Source organism: Myiozetetes cayanensis, unplaced genomic scaffold (assembly GCF_022539395.1).
Source record: "Myiozetetes cayanensis isolate MyiCay16 unplaced genomic scaffold, myiCay2020 scf1, whole genome shotgun sequence".
In the NCBI taxonomy this organism is placed as follows: Eukaryota; Metazoa; Chordata; class Aves; order Passeriformes; family Tyrannidae; genus Myiozetetes; species Myiozetetes cayanensis.
Genome location: NW_026086604.1, coordinates 147,227,343 through 147,252,320, shown reverse-complemented (window position 1 = coordinate 147,252,320; position 24,978 = coordinate 147,227,343). Strand labels below are relative to the sequence as shown.

The window sequence follows — 24,978 nt, the reverse complement described above, 5'->3', positions numbered from 1 at the left end:
CCAGAAGAGGATTTTCCATCCCCTCTCCACTCTCCCACATACAAATGCTCCCAAATTCTGCAGAAACAGTTATCAAACACCTGCAGCCAAAAGAAAGCACTGAACCCAACCCTGAAGGTGGCTGCTTGAAGCACAGTGATGTGGTGAAAGAAGGACTGACACCAGATCAAACCCTTCACAGACACGAGGCCAAGCAACCGGTACCATCTTGCACAAGAGTCCGAAGTGATCTGAATCCAGATGAAACCCTGTGTGATCCTGGCTTCTTGAGGGGCTGTAATGAGCCTATAACAATCCCAGCCCTAAGCTGAAGGGCAAAAAAAGAGGAGGAAAAAAGTAATTTCTGAAGAAAGCACAAGGCTGCAGGAACACAGAGAAGCAGGCATAGATAATGGCGTTTTTATTCATAACACCTTCAACTCAGACTGCAATTATTTCAGTTTTTAAAGTTAAATCCGGGCAGCAATCGAGGAAAAGAAAAAGCCCAGACAGTCCCTGTGTGCACAAACAATGCAGCTTTGAATAATACACAGTAAGTTTATTTCATTATTAACATGAACAGTAAAAAGAGGACATTTGACAGGATTTTACTTCAGGTCCTTTTCTTTATTCCTCTATTGTGTCCTTTTTGCCAGTCTCTTGTCCCTCAAACTGTGGATACTTTGCCTCAACGTCAGCCCAGGTGAGATAACCATTGGCCAGGTCACGGATGACGGCAGGGAGTTCAGAGATCTGCAGGCAAAGCCACAAAGACACAGGAAACACAAAGTCAACAAAGTCAAGCTGCTCTGGTTGGGTATTTGGAGAACGTGGGTAGTTTTTACATCAGCGACAGAAGAGGTACAAGGCATCTGCTGGGGGATCATTTTTGGGGAGGAAACCATTAATTAAAACATCTTAAATGATGGTGTCATCTCAGTTATCAGGGTGATCCATGGATTTTTTTTTATTCCACCCAGAAATGCAACTGTCTCTGTGGTGGACCACAGCAAGGTTCATCCCTGGTAATGTTGTGCTACAGTTCTGGAAGGGAAAAAAAAAAGCCCATACACACAACCAGAAGTTGCTGTAAGCCAGGATTTATCCAAGCCTTATTTACTGTAAGACCAGCACAGAAGAAGCTGCCAATCTTTTCTTCGCTCCCCACAGCCCACTGTGCAAAGTATCGACCAGAAACTAGAAAATTTGCAGGAATTGAAGGAAAACAAAGTCTCATCTCTGGTGCTGGGCAGTGAGAGCTCACCCAGGTGGATACAGAGAGAGGTGGGTGCCCTGAGGAACCAGCACTGAGCCAAACCCCCTGCCAGCCCAGCAGCCCCAGGTGCTTCTATAGAGAGCAAAGCTACAGCTCAGCCTCACACGTGAGCACCATCTCCTCCTCCTCCAGGAACCAAACTGTTCCTGGGGCGGGGGCCAGGGAGAGAAGAAAAACACCAAAACCCTCAAGCCTGCCCACCCACAGCTCTGAGCAGTTCTGCTCACAGGCAGAGACCAGCACAGGGAGGTTTGCCATTCCAGCACTGTGGCCATACCAGCACAGCACACTTAGGGCAGGTGTGGCTTTTGGGGAATGGTTCATCAGCTTCTCTGATGCTGCACGGGCAACACCAGCAAGAAGGCAGTTGTAAGGCAAAAAGCAAGCAAAGATCTGCCTTGTGGTGCCTGTGGATTCAGAGGAGCCCTGCCTTTGAAAGCCAGACACAACCCAGCTAATGCTTTTACTCAGCAGCCTTCACTCATTAAGAGCCACCCTAAAGAGTAGTGCAATCAGCACAAGCACAGCTTTCAGGTAAGATCAACACTTCTGCATTCAAGAAAAACAAAAGCTTCTCCCCATTTCATCAGCAGGGCCTGTATCTTTCTGTCTGACCGGTATCTTTCCCCCGGGGATTTCTCAGAACAGCTAAATCGCCTGCTGAGCTGGAGGCAGCTCCCCCAGAGCACCACTGCAGGATCAGAAACAGCAGGGAATGCCCTTCCCCAAACCCATCAGGAACACAGCCGGCTCTGCCAGCAGCCAGACCTGCCCCCCTGCCCCTCACCTCGGCGCGGATCTGGCGCATGGAGTCGCGGTCGCGCAGGGTGGCCGTGTGAGGCGTCCGGTTCACGGTGTCGAAGTCGATGGTGATCCCGAAGGCCACTCCGATCTCGTCAGTCCTGGCGTAGCGCCGGCCGATGGAGCCCGAGGAGTCGTCCACCTTGTGAGAGATGCCGTTCCTGGTGAGGGCTTCAGCTGCAGGGAAGGCAAGGGGGATCACCAGGACTCGTTACATGCTCAGCAGGCAACACAACCCTACAAGGGGCCTCCTGTATCCTCACGGATACCTGAAGGGAGGGCTCCTCGTGTCTCGGTTCCAAACAGCACCACAGACCCTCAATTTTACTTTGATAGAATATCCAGTGTCTCAGTCTCTGTCAAGACTGCAGTCCCACAACTCTGCTTTAACTCCAAACCACACCAGCCTCATGTGTGCTGGGACAGATTCAATAAACTAGCTGGCCAGTAAAAGCAAAGAAAACCTTAATAACAAACCAACATTTAAAACCTCCCCCCGCACACTGCTCCAGACAGCTTCTCCCAAGCAGGGGGAAGGGTGTATTTTTGACATAGCAGGAAAAAAAACAAACATCTTTTACACTGCAAACCAACACAGGAAAAGTCATGGTGTTGAGTGTTTTGAGGGAAGATGAAGAGTTTGATGGATACCCAAAGCCATCTCAGCTGGTTGTAAACAACACTCCCTTTGCATGTGTAAGAGCTATGGGATCCCAATGCTATTTTCTCCCTGTATTTTCTCCCAATGCTATTTTCTCTCTCTCTTCCCATTGCACATCCCCATCAGACCCACAGTGCATAACACACTTACATAATTCCTTGACAAAAGGCATGAATTCCTGATTCTGGCTCAGAGGAAGAACGGAGCACTTGAACGGTGCTACAACAGCTGGGAAGCTGAAGTACTAAGGAAAAAAAAAAGAAAAAGCACAAATAAATACAAGTTCAGTGGTTAGGTCAGACTCTCAGGAGGTGAGAATAAGCTCTGACTTAGGCTGGAGGTAGGGTGACTGTTCCAGGGGAGTCACTGGCCTTCTCTTAGACATCAGCATTCAGGGCCCAGTAGCAGCACCTCACACCACTGAAGGACTGGTTTTCTCCAGCTGTCCTCCACCCCTCCTTATCTCCTGAAGCTAAATGTTACTTCCCACCAAAAGAGGTCTACCAGAGCCCTCCTGAAGAAATTTAACCTCATCTGAATTACAGAAAAATGAAGGGTCAAGGGGGTCTTTCCAGGAGATTTATTCTTAGGCACAGCCTAAACCAAACACCCTGTTTGAGAGACTCCACACACGTGAAGCATGTGCAGCTCAAATGCTTTTAGCACCCTACACAGACACCCTCAGAAAATAAAAATGTGCCAAAAGTGAGGGAAAATAATAAAACTTTTCCTGGCAATCAGCAAGGCCTAAAAGGGACAGAAGTTTTGCATGTGAGAGGTACCAGAATACAGAGCAGCCTACACTACACAGAAAGTAAAATGGGTACTAGAAGGGCAGTTAAGCCTAATTCATTTCATGAGCATTTTGGGATTGAAAGTCAACTGCGTCCCAGCTCTGGGCTCCTGAACCTTGTTTCCCCCACTCATAACTGTATCACATCCTGTAGCACCTGAAGGAGCACTGTTACAGTTCTTTACCACAGTCTAGGGGGCAGAAACAATGAAAAACAACCAGCGTGGAATTTCCAGCCAGCTTCCCATGAGCCACCAGCAAGGGCACAGAGCACCACATTTGGGCACTGGCTGGAAGAGGCTGGTGCTCTGGATGTAACACACACTGGCCCCTGCTACAGCAAAGCTTCAGGCCAAGGTTTTAGGGTTGCTCAGAATCACAGAAGGTTGAATTTCACAGGGGACTGAGGAAACAGTTAGTCCATTGTCCGTCCTGCTGCATGGAACAGCGATTCCAGGAAAAGCAGCAGAAAGAAAGGAAATTAAACACTGAAGAGATGCCTTTCTCTGAGCAATGGGACACTGCCAAGTGTGAATCCAGAAGGAGGAATTTCTCACCCCCTTGGCAGCAGCACAGCAGGAGCCTCAATGCACACCCGGCCCCAGAACGCTCTGAGGGCGCATGTAAAAATGACACGTACGCTGGCAAAAACAGCAGCCCTGCAGCCCACCTGGGCTCTCCCAGCTCCACTGGGTGTTGTGCCCTCTTATTTTAGCCCTTTCCTTGGACGCCAGGGAAAGGCAAGTGCTTGCAGGTGGTTTCAGCTGAGGCCCAGCCTCGGGAAAGCTCACCGTTCTCTGCTCGTCTCCTTCCCGGATGCGGAATGTGTGTTCAAACACTGTGTACATGATCCTTCCAATTCCAAACGAGGGTTCAATTACATTTGGGACGATTTCTTCCACTGGAACACAGAATAACACATGTCATCACTAAACATGGATTTATACACAGAAAAAGATGTGGTTACTGATGCTGTCTTCCTGCTCAGAAGTTCTGATTACATGTATCTGAGCATGGAAATAAAAGGTTAAACATTTCTGCTCTACATACAAATACCTGAAATAGAGATTTGGACTTAGTCCACGTATAGAATGTATTTAGGCTGTAAAAAAACAACTCAGGGCCCCATCTCTGGCCCCAAGGGCAAATAACACTGCACAACTTCCATCCATGCAGATAAACCTTCTTCCACTCCACAACAGCAAAGCCTCATCCAAACTGTTCACTGGGAATAGTCCCTGCTCCACACCAAGCCATAAACCACGTACAGGCATTGTCTGGGGGTGCTGTTTGGCATGGACATGTCACTGAGCAACGCTGGTGTGATTATCAGCTACCAGAGGAACTGACTGGACCTGTGAGCTGGCAGAGTCTGGTCAGGAGGGCAGCCTGGAGGGCTGGCAGATTCCAGGGGACCTGGTTCCAGGCAGCAGAGTGACAAAGAGGAGCTCTGAGCACAGAGGTCTGCAGGGAGCCCTTCCAGCAGCCTGTCACAACCCATCTGCTGCACTGCAATGGACACCGAGCTGAAAGCTCCCAAACCTTCCCAGCTCCTCCACCGCTGCAGCAGCTGGTTCCCAGCACCACACGGGACCTCACAAATCCTGGAATATGCAGCTGTGGCACTGTGACTGTAACACCTCACTCCAAGTCTACTAATGGGTGACCAGACCAGGCAACAAGCTGGCAAACTGGCCCACATCAATGGTCACTGAACTCCCACTGCTGTGTGAAAGCCTTCCAACTCAAACAACAGTCAAATTTCAAGGAAATTACACTTGGCATTTTTCCTGTGCTGTGATACAATATTAACAGGACAATCCCACTATTAAAGTGTATCACATTCAAAGTGTATCCTGATCTGCCTTCTTATTGTTGAGGAACAAACAACAAAGATACAAATTTACCATGTAATGTTTTCTGAAATCTCTTCACAGTAACCATGTCCTTTGTTAATTTAAAAGTTTTCCCTTCAGTTTCAACAGTGAATTCCCTGCAAAGGAAAAGAGAGATCACTTAAAAGCTACAACAATAAACAAACAAGTTGTATTTCCTTAATTGCATCAGTTGGTTGACTGTAAGAGTGGGATGACAGAAGCCAGGGCAAACCCTAGAGATGAAAGAAACATGTAGCACACCCATTAAAAGAAATTTGCATTAATAATAAAATTACTACATGTACATTAAAAGCAACCATTTTCATAATCACAGTGAACTTAGTTGTGGTTAACAGCCTGAAGCAAACTCAATTAGGAAATGGAAAACTCTCAGGATGAAGCACATACACTAAAGAGAAAAAGGAACACACAGCAGGCACTGGCTGCAGACTTTACTATCAATAAAACCAGGATACTGCTTGTAACTCATCTATTGAATCATTTCAGTGAGATTCTGGATGGACTAAATTCACTTTCTCCTGGGTTTGATGTGTGTACACCATATCCTGCAATCCTCTGCTACTTTTTCTACACTTCCACACTCACAGAGATGTAAATGAAATCAATCTTAGGGAAAAAAAGAAAAATGTAAATGTTACCATTCTGGAGTGCATTCATTAATCCTACACCCTGTACCTTTTCAGGCAGAAAATGAAGTTTATTTTGTTATTACTGCACCATGAGCTTTCTCATAACATATACAGCTGTTGACCTGCTTCAGCCAAATTTGAAAACTGTAGAGACCTCTTATATTTTCAGTTCTGCATGTGTTAGGAATGCAGGCAGCCAGGTCAAGGAAAAAGACACCAATTCCTGCCTCAGTAAGTCAAAGGTTGCAAGAGGTCCTAAAGCAGCTCAGTGAACACTGGAGCATACTCACACAAGTTCTGGTTCTCATTTAAGTATTTTCCATTAACTGTGTTCCACTAGTCACAGAATTATTTTATTAATTTTAAAATTTAAGTTTTAAACCATCCAGCAGTTCTGGTCAACCCTCAAACCAGAGCAGGGAAGCTGGTGAACACTTGCCATTTCACGGAATCTCTCTCTCTTCTGGGATGATCCTGCTAAAGCTCATTTCCACACAAACAAACAAATATTTGATTTATGGGCACACACCACGATATATGTTGATGGATGACCAGCAATGACTGGTGGAAGGGACAGCACCAAAACATTTCAGATGATGCACACAGCCTGCTCTCACGAGGAAGCTGTTTTCAGGTGGCTCAAATAAATCCAGCAGCACCAGAGGTGTCAGAGGAAGGCACCACTCACACACAGCCAGCTCACCCTTTCTCGTTGAGCAGCTGCTCCATCTCGGTGATGTAACACTCGTCACACATGGAAAGGTATTCCATCACCGCCTTTGCATCCTTCTTATAAGCTTTGCCAATGGCTCCCTTATTTGCCTCAAACTGAACAATGTTGACTGTTCTGTACAAGGCAGTTAAGGAGTTTGGGAGGACAGAAAGTAGGGCCTGGTTCTTTCATTATGTCAAAGCTAATTGCTGCACAACACAAACAAGTCTCCTCCACCTCTGGATTAAGGAATTTCCCTCCAAGAGAGGAAAGGAACGACAAGAAATATCCACAAGCTCAAATCTTTGCAGGTTACTTCCCAAAGTGATGCTGCTCTGTAGTTCTAGGTTTCCTTGCTAAAGTTACAGGCGTAACTTTAATTAGAGCTGTGCAGTTCCCCAAAACATCAAATCACTTCTCACTTCAGGAGGATTTGGTTTATTCTGAAAGGATATAGGTTCTTTGAGAGGCTTCTCAGCTATAAGAGGGACTTTGGTGGCGCGGGCATGGCAGGAAAGGTCATAGCAGGAGCGATCAGCACAGCCAACGATCTCAATCCAACCCTGGAAAAACAAAAGTGGAGGCTTTCACCAACTCATTCTTTTGCGCACTTAACCATCAAATATGTTTATTCACCCCTAAGCCCTCCCTGCTCCCATGACTGTTTTTTCTACATAATTAGCTCTGTTACAACAAGCAGCCCTCACTCACTAGCTGTCCCTTCATTTGAGTAATTCCATTTGTTTCCAGAGGAAACAATCAGTCATGTAACCAGTGCCTGTGTTCAGGGCCAGGTTTTCCACATGGTTTGGCTGAGCACAGCCCTGTGCCAACAGCTCGGGGCTGGGGCTAGAGCACACAGCCCTGTCACTCACATGCCACGGGCACACAGACATCATGGCCCCAGGGTGTTCACAGAACAGACAGCAGGAAACCAGCCACATCAGTGGCCAAATGCCTGGCTTTACAAGCTGGTAGGACACAGAGCACATGCAAGGGAAGCTCTTCTTTCAACATTTCAGCGTGTCTGGCAAGGAGGAAACTCATCACCGTTCACACAGAACTGATGAAGCTTTTTTAATAATTGCAGCAAATACGACCTCGCTCTGGATTTTATAAAAGACAATCCTGCATAAGAAAAGGCTCCTCAGCTGCTTCCCATTCACACTGTCACATCAGTGTGGACATACAGGCAGCCAGATGCTGTGTGGCTTTCCAGACTGCAGTGACATAGCAGGGTGTCGGGAAGGGTATGTGAACAAGAAGAAATCCCTGTGATTGAAAACCAGCATGTTCCAGAACATGCTGAGGAATTTTTACACAAATTAAACCACTAGGTTACTACAGGTACTTCTGAGAAAACACAAAATACAGGTTTATGTGGTTGTCCAGCCTGGAGAAGGGAAGAAGGCTCTGGGAGACCTTAGAATCCCTTCCACTGCCTAATGGGGCTACAAAAGAGCTGAAGAGGGACTTTTGACAGGGCCATGGAGTGATGGGACAAGGGGGAATGGCTTCAGACTGACAGAGGGCAGGGTTAGATCAGATATTAGGAAGAAACTCTTTCTTGTGAGGGTGGGGAGGCCCTGGCACAGGTTGCCCAGAGAAGCTGTGGCTGCCCCATCCCTGGAAGTGTTCAAGGCCAGGTCGGACAGGGCTTGGAGCAACCTGGGCTAGTGGAAGGTGTCCCTGCCCATGAAACAGGCATTGGATCTTTTAAGATCCTTTAACCCAAAAATTCAATGCAGAAACTTTATAGAATGAATTTTAAGCTACTCAGAGCAGTTCACTTCTTAATAGTGAGTAGCTGCAAGTTGGTATAAACATTTTTGGTAGAGTTAAGTGACAAACCAAAGTGGGGTCCACCTCATAAGGTGATTTTGTCATGCTCCTGGGATTGCTGTGCTCACTTCTGGGTTGGGACCCACTGCTCTGTGAGGGTTGTCCTGATCCATGACAAGGTTTGTAAAGTTTAATAATCTTATCTAAATGGTGTGGCCCACACATGTTCAGTTTTGGGCAGGCTGGGAAGAGAGCCTGTGAACTTAGAGCAGGTATGGACATTCAGAGGAAACAGGAACCTGTTTCTACAGGTCTTTTCCACATGAAGGAAAATCACCCATCTGAGATGCAGGAGGTTTTTTTCTAACCTTAAGTTTGGCAGAACTTCACTGGCTGCTATTCCTCTAAACAGCTGTAACAAAACATCCCTAGTAATAAGTCTAAATCCAACAAACAATACAAGAGAATAAGCACTCAACAAGGCCTGAACCAAAAAGCTCTTAATGACTCAGCAGGAAGATGATAAAAAAAATCTTTGGGAATTTTTCTCCCAGTACTAGCTGTCTGAACTGGCAGGATTCAACTCATTTCTCACAGTCTGGAAGAGGGAAAGGAAGAGCAAGCATTCAGGCAGGAAGAAATCTGCCCTGGAGTAATGCCTCCAGCAAAACAAATCCTTCCCCGCTGCTGCTACAGGGGTTTGAGTCTTTGGAAAGCACTAGGACTCTGTTTCTCTTAATTCCAGACGGATTTCAACCAGTGAAACGTCCCCAGGCTACTTCAGGCTCCAGCAAAGGAGTCTGGACCTACAAAAGCAGCATGAACAGTTCCTAAACTTAGTGCAAGTGCACTGCAGGGAGCCGACCAGCCCCCTTAGCCCCGGATTCAGAATATTTCCACTGCACTGAGTGTGCTCAGGCCAACGTGGGACTGATTTCTAAGAAGCAAGAAATAAACCAGATCTGACAGGGGGAGCCGTTTTCCCTTTGCCACTTACATAGGAGGTTTTGGACTCCGCATCCCAGCAGTCACAGGCGTAATGAGCCATCTCATTCTCCATGTGCTGCCGGAAGCGCAGCTTCTCCGGGGACACACCGACCTTTGTAAGGAAGAGGTAGATTCTGCCGATGAAGTAACCGAGAACGGAGTTGTTGATCACACCCTGGAGAGGGAAGAAGCGGGAAGAAAAGACTCACATTCATTCCCAAGGAAGCAGTGCCATGATTTGTTGTGCCTCTGCAGACGACCTGACACGTTACAGACAGAATTTCTTGCCCCTGCCTGTGGCGAAGTACTGTGTGTCCCCTGAAACTCTTACACCTTTTCAAGTTCACCTCGTGCCACTGGCACCATCTGAACAAATGGTAAGTTATTGTTCTTTTTTTGTTGTTTTGGGTTTGTTTAGGGGTTTGGGGGGCAGTGTTTCGGTGCATTTTTTATTTGGCTTTTTTTTTTTTTAATTGGGGTTTTGGGGAGCTGGGGCAGAGGGGTTGGAAAACCTACCCATTCATAATTGGATGAATCAGGCAGTGAAACCTCAATGTGCAAGCCAAGTACTGTTTGGGGTCAGCAGCTGAGTATTGAGATTCCTAGTTAGTGCTGGTATTAATATTCTTAGCCATAAGCTAAGAGTGGAGTTTAACCTCTAACCACTATCCCAGCACCACCTGCATCCTTTTTTTACTGGCTCCAAGGGCCAGGCTTGGATCTCAGTGACACTGATTCCCTGAAGAGAACCTGCTCTTAAATCTGGGAGCAAACCCCAGATGGCACCAACACAACAGCCTGTAACTTATGCTTGGGAGCAATATTCCAAAGCTCCAGGTGCTGGCAAGAGGAAGGTTACCTGTTGGACAGCATCTCCCAGCCGCATCACGTGGGCAGACTGCCCGCTGACCTGGGCCTTGGACGAGTACAGCAGGATGTTGAGATCTGCCACATTCTGAAACTTGGGGTGGTTTTTCTCACTGGGATCCACAAAGTGCTCAATTTCTGCCATGGTGAATTCCCTGTGAAAACAAACAAATGTGTAGTAAATATTTTAGCATTAGCCACAGCCCCTATATTAAGTTATTGTGCTTCAGCCTCTCACAAGCAAGTCAGTAGTGTAAAAGCTTACACAAACCCAGAGCCAAGACATTGTACGGACTGGAACATGAACCAGTCTCATCCCCCTGGATTTACTTTCATCTTCAAATTCCTAATAAAACTTTCTACAAATTCATTTAGATCTCTCTAGGCCGTGGTCAACACCAGGGTGAATCAGAGAAGGGAATACCACCTTGGGAAGTACTTCCAGAAGTTCTCTGGAGTCTTTTTCCTGACTGCTGTGATGCCCATAGTGCAAGTGTTTGTTCCCTACAAGGTCAATGAAGACTAATCCACTGATTAATTCAGCAGCCTTAACTCATGTCAGAGGTGCCAAAAATAACCAGGTGAGGTGATAATTTCTTGAAGGTAATGGAACTACTACACTCAGCAATGGTGTGCAATCTGTTTTAAGAACTTGTCTTTAACACATCTATACCCATAGATTGATTCTGAGCCTTCTTGCTTGAAATCACTTTCCATTGAATTAGTTCATTATCAAGAACCTTTAAAAAAGCTCTAGGTAATTATTAACTGTAAATCACAGCCATCAGGACGTAATTTGCTGTGATTGCATAATAACAGTCTCCAATAAATGTGCCACAAGAGTATAATTTATATTTGACTGAAAATGGTTTCAATGATAAAAGTTCTCATTTCCAGATGTGCAAAAGAGAACAGGAGGACTGAGAAAATTCCAAAGACTTCCCTTCGTGTTAACAATGCCACTGCCTCTCAGTGACATTTGTGGCACCACATTAATCAATCACCAGGTTTACAACACGTACTGCCTGTGCATGGGAGCTCTTGTTCCAAACTATATGGAAGGGATTTGCAATCAGAATAGTTCAGTTAAAACAGAGATATTGTCCTTAATGAAATGCAACAATCACTTTTATCCAGAGATAGAACTGAAAGGAATTCTCAATAACCCTGAGCCTTCCTGCTCCACTGACCCTGTGACACAAACACACGTCCTGATTCAGGTTATCTCACAAAAATGCAATAAAACTGCTCTCTGTAATAAACTGTAGAACTGTAGAATCTGCAGGACCGAGACAAGGAAATATTGCTGCAAGGTCAACCACGTTTTGATTTCAGTTCTAAAGTATATTGCATGAACATAACTAAACAAGCAAAGTCTTGCAGAGAAACACAGCTACCTTTAACATGACTCGTTCAGACTATGATGGAGGCCAAATTCTGTCACTCAAACTGAGTTTATTTCTAATACAACAACTATTTCAGATTTTACTTCTCACAAGCCATTGAGATAGAATTCTGTACTTAAAACCTTATCTAGGAGTTCCTCTGTGAACCCTGAGACTCACTAGGTACATAATTGGGATTCTTCTGGGAGAAAGCACTAAAGTGAAACAATCCTGTGCCAACACTGGAACAAAAGGGAGGTGCCACCTGCTCCCTGGTACCCTTCTTTTGCAAGAGGAAGATTGCAGTACCTCACTCTGATAAGGCCGGAGCGGGGTGAGATTTCGTTTCGGAAGGAATTTCCAATCTGGGCAGCAGCAAAAGGCAGTTTGCCTTGGTTAAACTCCAGGAGACGTTTGAAGTTGAGGAATATTCCCTGTGCAGTTTCGGGCCTCAGATAGCTGAAAGGAAATGGGGGAGAGGAAAAAATCAGGAAGGTAAAAGGGCGGGGAAAGCAGGGATTACAGAAATACACAGTTACTGCCAAACTTAAAGGTGGTAATTTTTCTCTTGAGTTGTAACTTCAGACATGAAACAATGGAGCAACAGACTGAAGGGGAAAAAAACAGCATCAGCTGTAGCCCAAACACTGCACTCCTCAGTTACTCTCAAAAGTAAACTGGATGACTTGGCTGGCTTTGAGATGCAACCATGGAATGGAAAAAGGGGCTTTGAATGAAATACAGTGGCCAGTGACATCAAGGAGGTCACAGGGAATGCAGCTTCCCTGCCTTTCCTATGTATGCCTCTGCTGCACCAGCCTTCTTATAAGCATAGATTTTGGAGGTAAACCATGAATACAGCACTGAGGGGCTTTAGTGTAAGGCCCCTACAACCCCTACAGTGATTTGTGACTTCCTCAGAGAATACAACCTACATGAACTATTTCTCATACTACACTGGAGAACACATAGAGAGCTTTTATCCCATTCCAGAGCATAGGCAGCAAGAATTATATTCTCTGCTCTTCAGTGAAGGTTTTGGTTTTAGTTTCAGAGATCCCAGCTCAGGACAACCACCCCTGCATTCTTACACGTGTAAATTATGCTACCCCTGGATCACCCTGCTGAGTAACCTCACCCTCAAACAGGTACCCTCCAGTAGGTTTTCTACACTGCCAGAGAAGGCTGGGGCCGAAAGGCAGGGGAAGGTTGCTCAAGAGACTTCATTTTTATTCCAAGTGATCTATAAAGCAGGGAGAGAATGATCAGAAGGAAATTAGTACCCACCCAGGCATGTTTCCTCCAGGCCCAATGGAGGTCTTGAACATCAGATTGAAAGAAACAGGAGGGGACAGGTCATTCCCAGTGACAGGTGACTTCACATTGTAGTTCACAAAGAGATCCGCGAGTTCTTGCTGGCCATAATTGTCCAACTAATAGCAAAACACAAGGCAATAATTTTAATTACTAGACAAGATAACAGGAATCAATAATGTCCCCTTCATCTTTTACTGTGCATGATCCACAGCTCTGAATCACCTGCTCAAAATATGCCCACTTAACATAAATTTTCAAGCAAGCTAAAGCTTGAGACAGTGATAGAAGAATACTTTGCACATTTGCAAACCCATTTTAGTAATAGAGGTCCAGGATTCAGTCAAAGCACAGGAAGTCTGAGCACAAGAGTGGGTGTAAAGCAGAAGAAAAGTCACTGGGACTGCACCACCACCCACCAGAAGCTTCTTTTGAACAGTTTCAGCTAAAACATGGGGAGCTCTGAGCTGGGAACAAAAAAATAGAGCAATGAGGGAGAAGAAAGCTAAAATTTCTGCAGGGTTTTGTTTGCATTCATTTCTCTTTCTTCTGCTGCGTGAAACACAATATTCAAGCTACGCATTAGATGCTCTTTTAGAGCTCCTCTGAATTTTAGCTAAATAGAGCTAGTCTGCAGCTCAAGGCTTCTTGGTGAGAGATTTTCCATCTGCTCTAAAAATAACTTTTTAATGACCACAAGTGGGATAACACCAGCCCCTTCAAGGAACCTACTTTCCCTTTTCTCTGGAAATCAAGCAGTAGTAGAACCATTGATCTAATTGCAACCTGACTGCACAAGAGTATGATTTCTGGCATTGTTTTGTGCATTTATGTACCAGCCTTTTGCATATGTATCTTTAAATGTAGTTCCAGTACTGTAAAGTGTCTATACTAAACAGTGCAGCAATAATTTAACATTCAAGTTTAAAATCAAATGAGCTCAAAAAAATTGTCATGATACTTCACGTATCAGAGAAACAGAATGTAAAAAGAGTTTATTAACAGAGAGATTTCCCTAAAGGATGGTCAAAGTTCAGCTTGTAGTATGGAAATCCTAATGGCAGCTGCTCAGTGATGCAAACCAGTGGCAAAAAAAGTTTCTCTTTCTGGAAGAAAACATTCATTCTGTGCATAGCTCTGGAAGCAATTCTCCTAGAAGTCATGAGAACAAACATTTAAAAGAAAGAAAGAAAAACAAATGGAAAAAAAGAAAGGCAAATGCCTGTACAGTTGCTCTGGAATGTCAGCCTGAGCACCAACTATTCTCATAGTAAACACAGGAAAGATCTGTGCAGGGTGACAGAGACAGAGGAACAAATCTCAAGGGCTTCAAAAGCTGAGACAACTTCAAAACACACCAATTCAGTGCTAAGCTGGTTCAGAAAACCCTGACAAAACTTCTCACCCATCTCTGTTGCTTTGTATAACAATCCAGCAGTGAGAGATTGACAAAGGTAAAGGCTTTTTGCCAGGGTGTGAAGTGGAACAGAGCAGGCCAGCTCCAAAGGCTGAGCTTCAGCCCTACCAATCCAACACTCAAAGACTAATATAATAGCAAAACTCTGCAAAACAGTGGGAAGGAGACGGGATTAACCAGCAAGCTCACAGTGTTCATTAACAAGTAATTGTTCAGGATTTGTGAGAATGTAAAGCCCAACATGTATCTCTGAGGTCAACACTTCCAAGCATCCTCAGGAACAGAAAAGGGACACTGTCTCTAGACTCGGAGCACTGCACTTCCCCTACCACACACACCTCCCTGAAGCACCCACCTCCCCGTGCTGGCACCTACCTGTGTTAGAACATTTTCCATTTCTGCTTTTTTCTCTGCTGTGCACTTCTTGTCAGACATCAGCTTTTGCAGGTGAGCTGTAACAAAAGCAGGTCGTGAGTTTATATTGAAACTCCACCACTGACCCCACTCTAAAGCCTGACAAATCAGGAGGATCCTCCAGCACAGGTGTATGCCCACCACTTCTCTTGACATTGTCCATCAGGGCAATTCCACTCATGTCATCAGGGCAATGGTGGTCCACAGTTCAACTGTATTGATGTACCAGAGGGAAAACAACAGGTCCTGATCTAGTTTCTTTCCAGTATTATTTCCTTAAACCCCAGCAATGGCTTTGCATCCCTTTCTCCTTGTTTCCTTTCCAATACAGACAGAAATGAAAGGCAATGTGTGATCCTGAGCCAGCAAGGCTAATTTCATCCCAATGCACAGAGGCACGTAGGGAGTTGGTGCAGCGGGGTCAGACTGTGTTCCACTGCACAGCACAACATCCTCTGGGAGACACAAAGGCAGGCAGTGATGCCAAGCCTTCCCACTCCCGTTTGAAAAAAGCAGTGTGACTTTTCAGTCAGCAACAGTTCAGTTTGGCAGTAACAGCAGGTGGCTGTTCAGCAGGGATGGGCTGCAGAACAGACAGGGACACGCTTGTTTATGAGGCTGTTCAGCAAAGGAGGCAGAGGTCTGATGGGTTCCTTTTGAGTTTTTTTTTAACTAAAAAAAAAAAATAAATTATAAATGAGTATTATGAAAACTGCTTTCATGCCAATACAGCTTGTTCCACATGCTTAACTTCCAAGGAAAAGGCTCAAAAACTAGAGAGCACAAACTACTTAAACAGAGAGCGGAACAATCCTTCCTTTCACAATGGAGCTGTACGTGAAAAAGTTTTCAAATAGGTTTCTTATTTCTAAGACTGGTGTCATTTTTTTGTTGGTTTTTTTTTTTTTTTTTTACATTTTCATCAATAATTAGAAAGAAGTGTTAGAGGAGTCTGCAGATCTGAGAAATGCCTGAAGTCCATTTCTAAGGTACACACATTAGTCAGCAACTGCCATGTAATTAACCTTTGCATGGGAAAAACATGCTCTGACTCCTTATGTCATCGTTTAATATAATTTCTGAGTACTGAATGAAAAGCAACTGAAACTCAAGAAAACCAGGACCAGAATACAGTAGAGAACAGTAATCGTGTTATACAGCTTGAGTAATCTTTTAGGGCCTGATGACATGGGATTTTATAAAAGGGACACAGCTATGTTTTCACTAGAGATCCTGGACCCTGTTTAAGACACTCACAGAACTTATGGGACCTTCAGCGTGGTATGATCATCTAACTACAAACACAAGTATGAAAGACTGGCTACACCAACAGGCCTTCCTTGAGGAGGATTCTCCTTCCCAGTGTTTGTACCACCAGAGGCCCAGCCTTGGAACAAAGTCAAACCTTTCAAGAGATGATCAGCACGAAAACATTCCCCATTTTTCACATCTTTCACCATGAAGTCAGCAAACTTGTCTACGTGGCCAGAAGTCCTAGAAGAGATGACACAGAAGGAAAAAAAAAAAGGAACATGACAGCTGCCACCAGACAGCACCAGGTACTGTGTGATCCCAGTGGAGAGACCATTATCCTTCAAACTACATGCTCAAACTGCAGGCTCACTCCTGCTTCAGATTAAAGAGTCACGTTAAACAGCCCCACCCTGCAGAAAATCTGACTTGTGAGAAGCATCAGTTCACCTAAATCTTAAATTTTAAGATGACACTTAGTGCCTTTAGGACATTGTGATCGAAACAAGACAGAGCTGCAGTTGTGAGGAGCAAGCAGTAATTCAGGTGGACAGATTCCCAGGATTTTAAACCAGGGATCCATGAAAGCTTCTGCCTGTTACACCACAACCCACACAAAGCAACACAATTGACTCAGGTCAGGTCTCAGTACTGCTGTTTCCCCTGATTTATAGAACAACAGCTTCTCACACTGCCCTGTGCACTGGGATCTAATTATTTTGCACTGCAGCAAGGTATGAAATTGGGTGACCCAGTCTCAAGATTCCTGTGGGTAATTTTACTGAAGTCTACATATTAAAAAGCAACTATGACCAGAAATGACGTGCTGCAACAAAAAAAAGACACGTATTTACTTCAGAACTGGCTCTGGTGTGAGCATGGTGCAGTCGATCTCCAGGATCTGCTCCTCCTGAATGAAGTGGTGTCTCCATGCTTGGATGATGTTGTTCTTCAAAGCACACCCAACAGGCCCAAAGTCATAGAGACCACTGACACCTGCAAAGAGAAAAAGGGAAAAAAAGGGTGGTTGGTGCAAGTCTGTATGAAGCACCCATAGACCACCCTGTACACAAACCAGCCCAGTTCAGCTGCAGAGCACTGGGGTGGCAGAAGCTGCAGCTGATAAATATCTGCAACCAACAACTCCAAAATCCACACTCCCTCCACCAGTGGATTACGTTTTGTGAAGAGTTTTGTGGGAGCAAGCTCTCTGAAGGAGGAATCTGAATACAGAAGAAGTGATCATGCACAAGCCAAAGCAATATGTTATTGCCAGTAATAACACATATCTGCCAATCAGCAGTTTAGTCATGAAAGGGGAAAAAAAAGCCAATAAAACAACCCAGAGTGTTTATTTTAGTATCTTAGGTGAAAGAGCAATAACCATACAGTCGTTGTGCTGCCTCCTGAGATGCTCCTATCAGCCATCTGAAGAGATTTAACAGCCACAATTGTTCACCTGTGCCATAAAGTTCATTGACAAAGTTCACTAGGGTAACAGGTTCTAAAGTTCACAGTGGATTTGAGCATTATTGATCCCCGTGTGGGCCATTTAGAGCTTGATGAGCCTTGTGGGTCCCTTCCAACTCAGGATATTCTGAGAATCTGTGATTATCTTGCCAGGAAAAGCTCAAACAGAGATGAATGTTTGAGGAAATAAGCTGGCTGCCCCCTTAAATGCCAAAACACCCTATCCCTCTGCAAAGATATCACCTTCTACAATGAAATGCTCAGAACATGCATCCTGAAATCCGCTCATTTACATTCAGAAAGGAAAAGACAAAATTTCAGCTCAAAGACTTCAGAAAGGGGGAACTTTTGAAAGGCTTACAGACTCAAACAAGAAAGTTAAAAGCAAACTCTAAAAAAAAAAAATTCTTTTATGTTGCATTAATACAACATTTCAGGGGTACAGCATTTCACCCAGCCAGAAAGACCAGAACATCGGCCTAGAGGGAATAAAATGTAAAATTCTTCAAACTCATACCTCCATAAATAGAAAAGGCTTGATCATAGAAAAACCTCCTTTTCAGAGTGTCTTCCATCTTAACTCTGTCCACGATGTCATCTTTGGGCTGTAAGGCCAGTTCCTGTAAGTCAAGCGAACCAAAATCGGTGAATAGCTCCTGTTTCTGGCAGGACAAACTCTCTGGAAATCCTCTCCACCATCCACTGTGAGTCAAAAGTCTGCAAAGACCATTTTGAAGCGAAGGTATCCTGCCAACACGCTCATTTTTCCAAGGAGGAATGGTCCCACTGGGATTCAAGTGCTCAGTTATGAACATCATTGTCTGAATGCAGCACTTCAGACACTGGAGGTGGACTCATGACCTAACTTTCAGACAACTAACCCCGGGCTAGTTATCCTCAGCTTTCTTCACAGTCACTGCAAAGAAATGCCAATTTCCAAAGCAATTCTTCTGACCTATTTCCCGCTCCTGCCTATAAGAAGAGCTTTAAGTGACCAGCTCAGGCTACACACATCTAACTCTTGGTATATATGAACCTTTTAATGAAGTGCTCCTCACATGAAAGAATTTTGACTGTGAAGATTACAAGCACCATCATCGTTGTGCTCTGACAAAGGGGTGTATTTAGGTACCTGTACAGGGAATATCTATTTGCAAAATGTAAATATATTTCATAAATACACCCCCCCCCCCGCACTCAGAAAATTTAGTTACAGAGTGCTTTAAAGCCCTAACTAGATACTCTGAAAATGTTTTACAGCAAACCCTCTGTTTTATCTGGAAAACCATGATTTTTGCCAATTTATGAGTGAGGTCAACAAACCTGAAAGATTTTCTTCAAGAAAGATGTTTTGAGAATTAAAGCAGAGTTAAGCCAAGAAGTTGAATAAATTCAGATCACCTTAAGTGTCTCACAACATCATTTTGAACAGCTCTTTGGTAACTAAAGGTATTGTATGCTCATTTATTTCAAGCTTTTCCTTTTTTTACCATCTTTAAAGACAAATAAGCGTGGTCTAATTTTAAAAGCACTGTACCTCTGCTGCTCCCGTGGATTAGCAGAAACCAAGGAACAACTTTGCATAAGAGACAGAAAGAGTCAGAGACAAGACAGAGAACACACATGACAACAGCAAGTACCAGAACAGGACTTGGATGGGAATCCACCTGGCAGGCTCTGCCTAAAAACAGAGAATGCCATTTGGGTGACCAGGGTTTCCTAACACACAGGATGGCTTTTGCCCAGAGAGGGACAGGAGGAGAGCAGCAGTGGCACAGCCCAGTTCTGAAATGCCAGGGAGGAATGGTAGCAGCACAGCAGGAACTGCAGCAGGTATGGAGTTTTGCAGACTCCCTCTACTACCTAGAGAGAACAGTTCCTGAACTGTGCAGATGTCAGAGAGGCAGATGTTTATAAACACAAATGTATTTATAAATAGAAGGCAGAAGTGCCTGTGTTAGCCTTCAAGGGGAAGAAAGACCCTGTAAAGGAGCGGAATCATCTACTGACTTATGGTTTGAGGACATAAACCAAGGAATTTTAAACACTCAACTGCCCCGCCCTGCTCAAAGAGTCAGATTCAGAGCTGTTCTGCTGTCTTTAAGTAGGAATCACAGGGGCTGAAAACCACCAGTAGCTGCTAAAGCAAACCCTCACATTGCTGCCTGCCCCAAAAGGTGCAAGTGACTGTGCTGCCTTGCTGGGAATGCCACCAGGAGGGACGCACTCCCATCCTGGAGCGCGGCACTCACAAGGGCAGATGCTGCCTTTGCAAGGTCACTCCTGCACTGCCAGCCCACACAGGTTGTGTAAGTGCTGAGCACACCTCCACACTGCATCCTACAGGCCCTCTCCCAGCACAAAGGTGGGGCTCTCAGGGATCCCAGGACTCCTAACCTGCCTGGCTGCATCTCTCCAGGTTCTGAGGGTTGGGAAACAAAACTGGGAAAACACTTCGATGCTGTTCACTCCAGGATGACCTGGACGTCAGCGCAATGGCTTCAGAGCACAGCTCTACGATGAACACTAAGTAAAAATGACATTAACTTAGCTTAAATGTGTGCAAACAGGCAGCCACAAGCCCAGACCTGGCAGAGAGCAGCACCTGTTCCTCTCACATGACCCTGTAGGGCAAACAGGGCCAAAGGGTTTCACTTCAGGTGCACTCACGAGCTCACAGTGAGGCAGCTGCAAGCAGCGGTGCATTGATTCATTAATTCATTCATTTTTAGGAGTGCCACCAAAGCACAGTTACAATCATTTTGATACGAAATACGAATCAGAAAGAACCTCACAGTTTACCAGGTGAATCCGCACACCTGATTGTTTTGCAGCTTCAAGAGTTTCTTTTTGTTGTTTTAGTCTGGAAAGAGAAGGAAAGCTCACAGGATAAAGAAGTGTATTTTACTTCTTTCTCAAGAAGGGGACACAATTTCAACCCATCCCTCTTTTTAAGGCTGAGGAAAGACATAGGCTATTTGAAATGCCTCCAAAAACTTTGTTTAAACTGCAGCAAAGGAAATTATTTCTAAATAAACATGTTCCACGCCAGTCTGGGAATTTCAGTGCTGCACTAAGAATCTGAAGAGGAAACTCTTCAGAGTGAGAGCATGTGCTCTCACTGTGCACAAAAAAAAGATCTATACATTAAACAAAGATTAGTGACATATACACTCAAGTTCAGCTTTAATTACAGACCACCTCAATTTGAACTCATATTTGTTTGCACACTGATTTAATGCTGAAAGAAATTAGTGTAACACATACAGAATGAAATTGCCACAAAGTGGGAAACCTGCAAACTACTTCAGAAGTGATTTAAACAGTCTACCCTGCTGTGACTGCTTAGCCCAAACCAATACTGCAAAAAAAAAACTAAGTAGAGATTTCAAGGGTTTTCAGGCAAGGCTGGGGGACTCAAAATTTCATTTCCAGACTCACCTTTGCTTCTAGAACCCTCTTCCGAGCTTTGAGCTCCGCTACAGCTCTGTCTATATCCACCTGGGGAGCTTTCTCTTCCTTCAGCTTCCTTACCAGCTCTCCCTAGAAAGAGACAAAGGACAATGTACAGATTCATTCTTTGAGGACCTCTCCTTCTTCCAGCTCCCCTGGTAATCCAAAAGGAGGGTTTTGTCCGGCCTCCCCGCTCTCCACACAGGTCTCCAGAGGCTGCAAGTGAGAAACACTTATGCATTTGAGAGTTAGCAGAAGTAAACATCATTAGAGAAATTCAACCACCCCACACTATTGTGAAACCCCAGACCTGCTATTAAACCTCAGAGTGTAAATCTAGTCCTCTGTGTACAGCCGATTTCCACAAATTCCTGGTTTATGTCTTTGAGGATGCACTAAGTGGATTCTCAGACGGTGTGCACAGACTTTGTGCTCTCCCACTCAGTAACGAGGCATCTCTTCCTTCTACCCCTTCCTTTTCCTTCAAAACTTATGACTATTTCAGACTTCTTTTTCTCTGTCCCGTCTGATGGAAACGGAGCAGTAAGGACACAAATTTTCAGAGGAAGGTCTCCCAGAAGACAGACACTCTTTGCCTACTGTCTGAGCATGATCTGTAAAAACTGTTATTATTTTTAAAACTCGTTCAGTAACTTTAAGAAAAAACGAAGTCAACAAAAAGTAAAAACACCTTTGGAAAAAAAAAAAAAAAAGAAAAGAAAACCTAAATATTTCAGAGCAGCAAATCCCCGCAGGGGGCTTACACCAAGATCTTGACCTGAGTCAAACCACCATCACCTTGTTACAGTTCCACAAAGGTCTCTCTGCCCTGTGGGGATGATTCTCCCCTTTCATCCCAGGGAAGTGCTCAACCCCTACACACCCAACACCATTCTTTTCTGAGCATGATCCTCAGCAGTCATGCCCAGTTTGTCACTGAACCACGAGATAAATGAATTAAAAGTGTTCCTTTGAGTCCACTCTTCGTCACCAAAACCAAGATCTATCTTGAGTTACTGGGAAGGACAAAGGAGCTGGAGGAAAAGAGGAAAAGAGATGTCAAGTGGGATGTTCTAAAAATGGGATGCTCCAAGTTCAGCATTTTTCTTGCATTTTGCACTTCTCCATTGAACAAAAAGGAAAAAGGGAAAAAAACAACCCCACTATCCATAGTGATTACATTATTCCCATAACACCAGCTTCTTCCTAAATTCTGAGCTTTCCTGACATTGATATTACAGGTAACTTACTTAGAAAGCAGAGAGAAGAGAATACACTAATTGCCATTCTGTAATCAGATTAGAGAAACTAAAAGTACTTCAGAGACCGAGGGGTTCGAAGGCTAATTTTATTAATAAAAGAAGGAAGTCTCCAAGCACTGCATTAAAACAAACACACTCGAAGAGAAGGAAAAATAAGAATCCTGTCAGGCTCCTTAACCCCGTGGGCTACAAGAACAGAACAAATCTGCTGTTTCCTTCCTGTTAACTGCTTATACCCAAACGTGAAAGTTTCACTTTGGGGTTTAGAACTCCAACTGCCATTCCTGGGTAACGTGGCAGAGGGAGGGATCTGATCTGGGGTTTTGGTTTGGTGTTTTGTGTTGGTTTTTTTTTTTTCCTTTTAAAGTAGTAAGTCCAAATTGCCTTTGTCGAGCCAGGGGGTCGGCAGCAGGAAAACATCAAGGCAGCAGCAAAGCAGCTACTGCTGAGTCAACAGAGCCCTCACACCCTGCTCACTGCTGAGCATCCAAAAGCAGCACACAGCAACTCTTTGTCCTGACCTATAAGTAAGACACACTCAGACATACGCAAGGAGGAGGGGAAGAAAAAAAAAAAAAACACAACTGAGGCAAATAATTACGTTTGCTGACAGGACTCGGTCTAATTAAAGCTCCGATCCCGAGCCCAGCCCAGAGGAGGAGTGCACAGCAGCACTCGATGTGGCAAATTTTGCTGCAGCTTTGTCCCACAGACCAGCAAGGCAGAGAAGGGATCCACCCCTGGATCACGGCAGCTTATTGCATCAGGCACTGCTGCAGGAAGATACGCTGCTCACTCTCCATAGGCTGAGAGTCCCTCAGGTTTAATCAAACTCCTTCTCCTGGAGCTGACAGACACAGCCTCCCGCATGGAGAGGTATCAACTACCCCAATCTTTGTTACTCCCCCTCCCTTCCCTCTTGGGCAAACATCTCCGGGAATTACTACAGTCACTTGTACAACACGATATGGGCAGCCCCAGCTACACAAATTCACCCACAAGCCTTCCCTTGGCACCCCACACTCCAGTTTCAATCCCAGAGAAGAAGGGGTGCCTTGATACTTTAAAAGGCAAACGACAGCACCCAGGATTTTAAACTAAATAAATTGGCTGGTTCTAGAGATCATTGCTTTATTTACAAGCAGCTCCCTTGCCAAGGCATTATGCTGTACAATGATTCATAATAAAAACTCACTGAAGTGCTGGCATAATTAGAGGGCCATAAATCCACTCATTTAATGGGAAAACACACGCACAAATCCACGGATACAAGGGACACACACGCAGCTATGCGTGCAGCTAAGGAGAATAATATGGATTGAGCCACTTAAAGGAGGCACATGGGGAACACCCGGGCACAGGTAAAGAACGGGGGAAGGGGAACTCCACAAGCTCCACTGCCATTCGTGTCACAGCAAGGGTACCAAGATTTACTCAGGAAATTAAAAGACGACCAAATCCTTCACAGGTAAGAAGGATGCTAAAGATGGGAGACGGGAAGAGGACGTGATGCAGCCCCAGCTAAAAGGAGACAGCACCTACCTAGACAAACGAGAATGATGAAATGGAAAATATGCAAAGGAATTAACCTCCCTTACTGCATCGGGCAGACACGCAACTCTAAAGAACGTCATTTACCTCCGAAAACCCGGCGGAAACTCAGCTCTAAGGGGAGGGACACCGCCGTGTGACCCCCAAGGGGATGCGGACACATCGACAGAGAGAAGGGCTGCAAACCAGGGCACGGCGAGCGCTGCTGGCTCGGGCACAGCCAGCCCGGGAGGGGACACCCAGGTGGGCTGGGCACAGACCCAGCTCAGCCAGGCGGACCCAGCGCTGCGGGGACGGGAAAGGACCGGCCCGGGAGGGCGACCCAAACACGACACCCCCGACCCCTAGGGCTGAGCGGGGACCCCTCACCCACGACAGAGACCCTGGGGACACCCCCTGGACAGAGAGCCCGCGAACACCCCTGGGGACCGCCCATGGCCCCGCAGTGCCCGGTGTGTGTGTCTGTGTCTGGGGGGGGGGGGAGCTCAGGGATGCGCCGCGACCCCTGGGCAAGGTGGGCAAACCCCGGGGTGCGGGGGGACACACGGGGGCACCTCCCACGGCCCCGCCCGGCCCCGCTCGGCCGGGCCGCCTTACCTGCTGCCGCACCGCGGTCCGGAGCGGCGCCAGCAGCGCCTCGGCCTGCGGGCCGTCCATGGCGGGGGCGGCGGAGCGGAGCGAGCGGGCGAGGCGGCGCAGCAGGGCGGGCAGGACGCTACGGGGAAGCGGCATGAGCGGGAGGAGGGGGCGGGGGAGGAGGAGGAGGAGGAGGAGACGGGGCGGCGGCGCCCGCCCCCCGCATGATGAAATCGGGGCCGGGGTAAAGCGAGGCCGGGCTCCCGCCGCGGCACTTTCCGCACGGGCCGCGCCCGCAGATTCGGCACGGGAAGGGAAAGGGTGGGAAGGAAGGGAAGGAAGGAAGGAAGGAAGGGAGGGCGGCAGGGGGAGCGCGCACACGGCGGAGCGGGGGCGCGCACACCGAGGGGCGGGAGCGCGCACGGGAGCCCCCGGGAGCGCTGCGCCCCCGCGCGGCGGGAGCGGGGAACGGCGGGAGCTGCTCCATCCTCACCCCCCTC

At 45.9% G+C, this 24,978-nt stretch overlaps 1 protein-coding gene across 1 annotated transcript; it reads right to left on the bottom strand.

Annotated features, from left to right (window-relative positions):
• Nucleotides 1-385: 385 nt before the first annotated feature.
• Nucleotides 386-24,664, bottom strand: GARS1 (glycyl-tRNA synthetase 1). Its single transcript, XM_050320785.1, has 17 exons — nucleotides 24,500-24,664; nucleotides 21,078-21,179; nucleotides 18,154-18,256; nucleotides 17,021-17,162; nucleotides 16,321-16,409; nucleotides 14,877-14,953; nucleotides 13,058-13,203; nucleotides 12,080-12,229; nucleotides 10,378-10,540; nucleotides 9,529-9,693; nucleotides 7,200-7,312; nucleotides 6,741-6,881; nucleotides 5,418-5,503; nucleotides 4,302-4,411; nucleotides 2,868-2,961; nucleotides 2,043-2,233; nucleotides 386-732 (listed from the first exon to the last, which is right to left on the bottom strand). The coding sequence occupies exons 1-17, from the start codon at nucleotides 24,632-24,634 to the stop codon at nucleotides 607-609; spliced, it is 2,133 nt and encodes a 710-aa protein (XP_050176742.1). The 5' UTR covers nucleotides 24,635-24,664; the 3' UTR covers nucleotides 386-606.
• Between the last annotated feature and the right edge of the window lie 314 nt (nucleotides 24,665-24,978).

Bases quoted from the DNA above. Each gene is read 5' to 3' on its own strand.
- GARS1 (XM_050320785.1), bottom strand. From the start codon at position 24,634: ATGCCGCTTCCCCGTAGCGTCCTGCCCGCCCTGCTGCGCCGCCTCGCC. The intron at 16,410-17,020 runs GTAAATACGTGT...CATCTCTTCTAG, and splicing joins ACACCAGAGCCAGTTCTGAA to GACTTCTGGCCACGTAGACA. The intron at 5,504-6,740 runs GTGAGCTGGCTG...TTTCCTTTGCAG, and splicing joins CAGCTGCTCAACGAGAAAGG to GGAATTCACTGTTGAAACTG.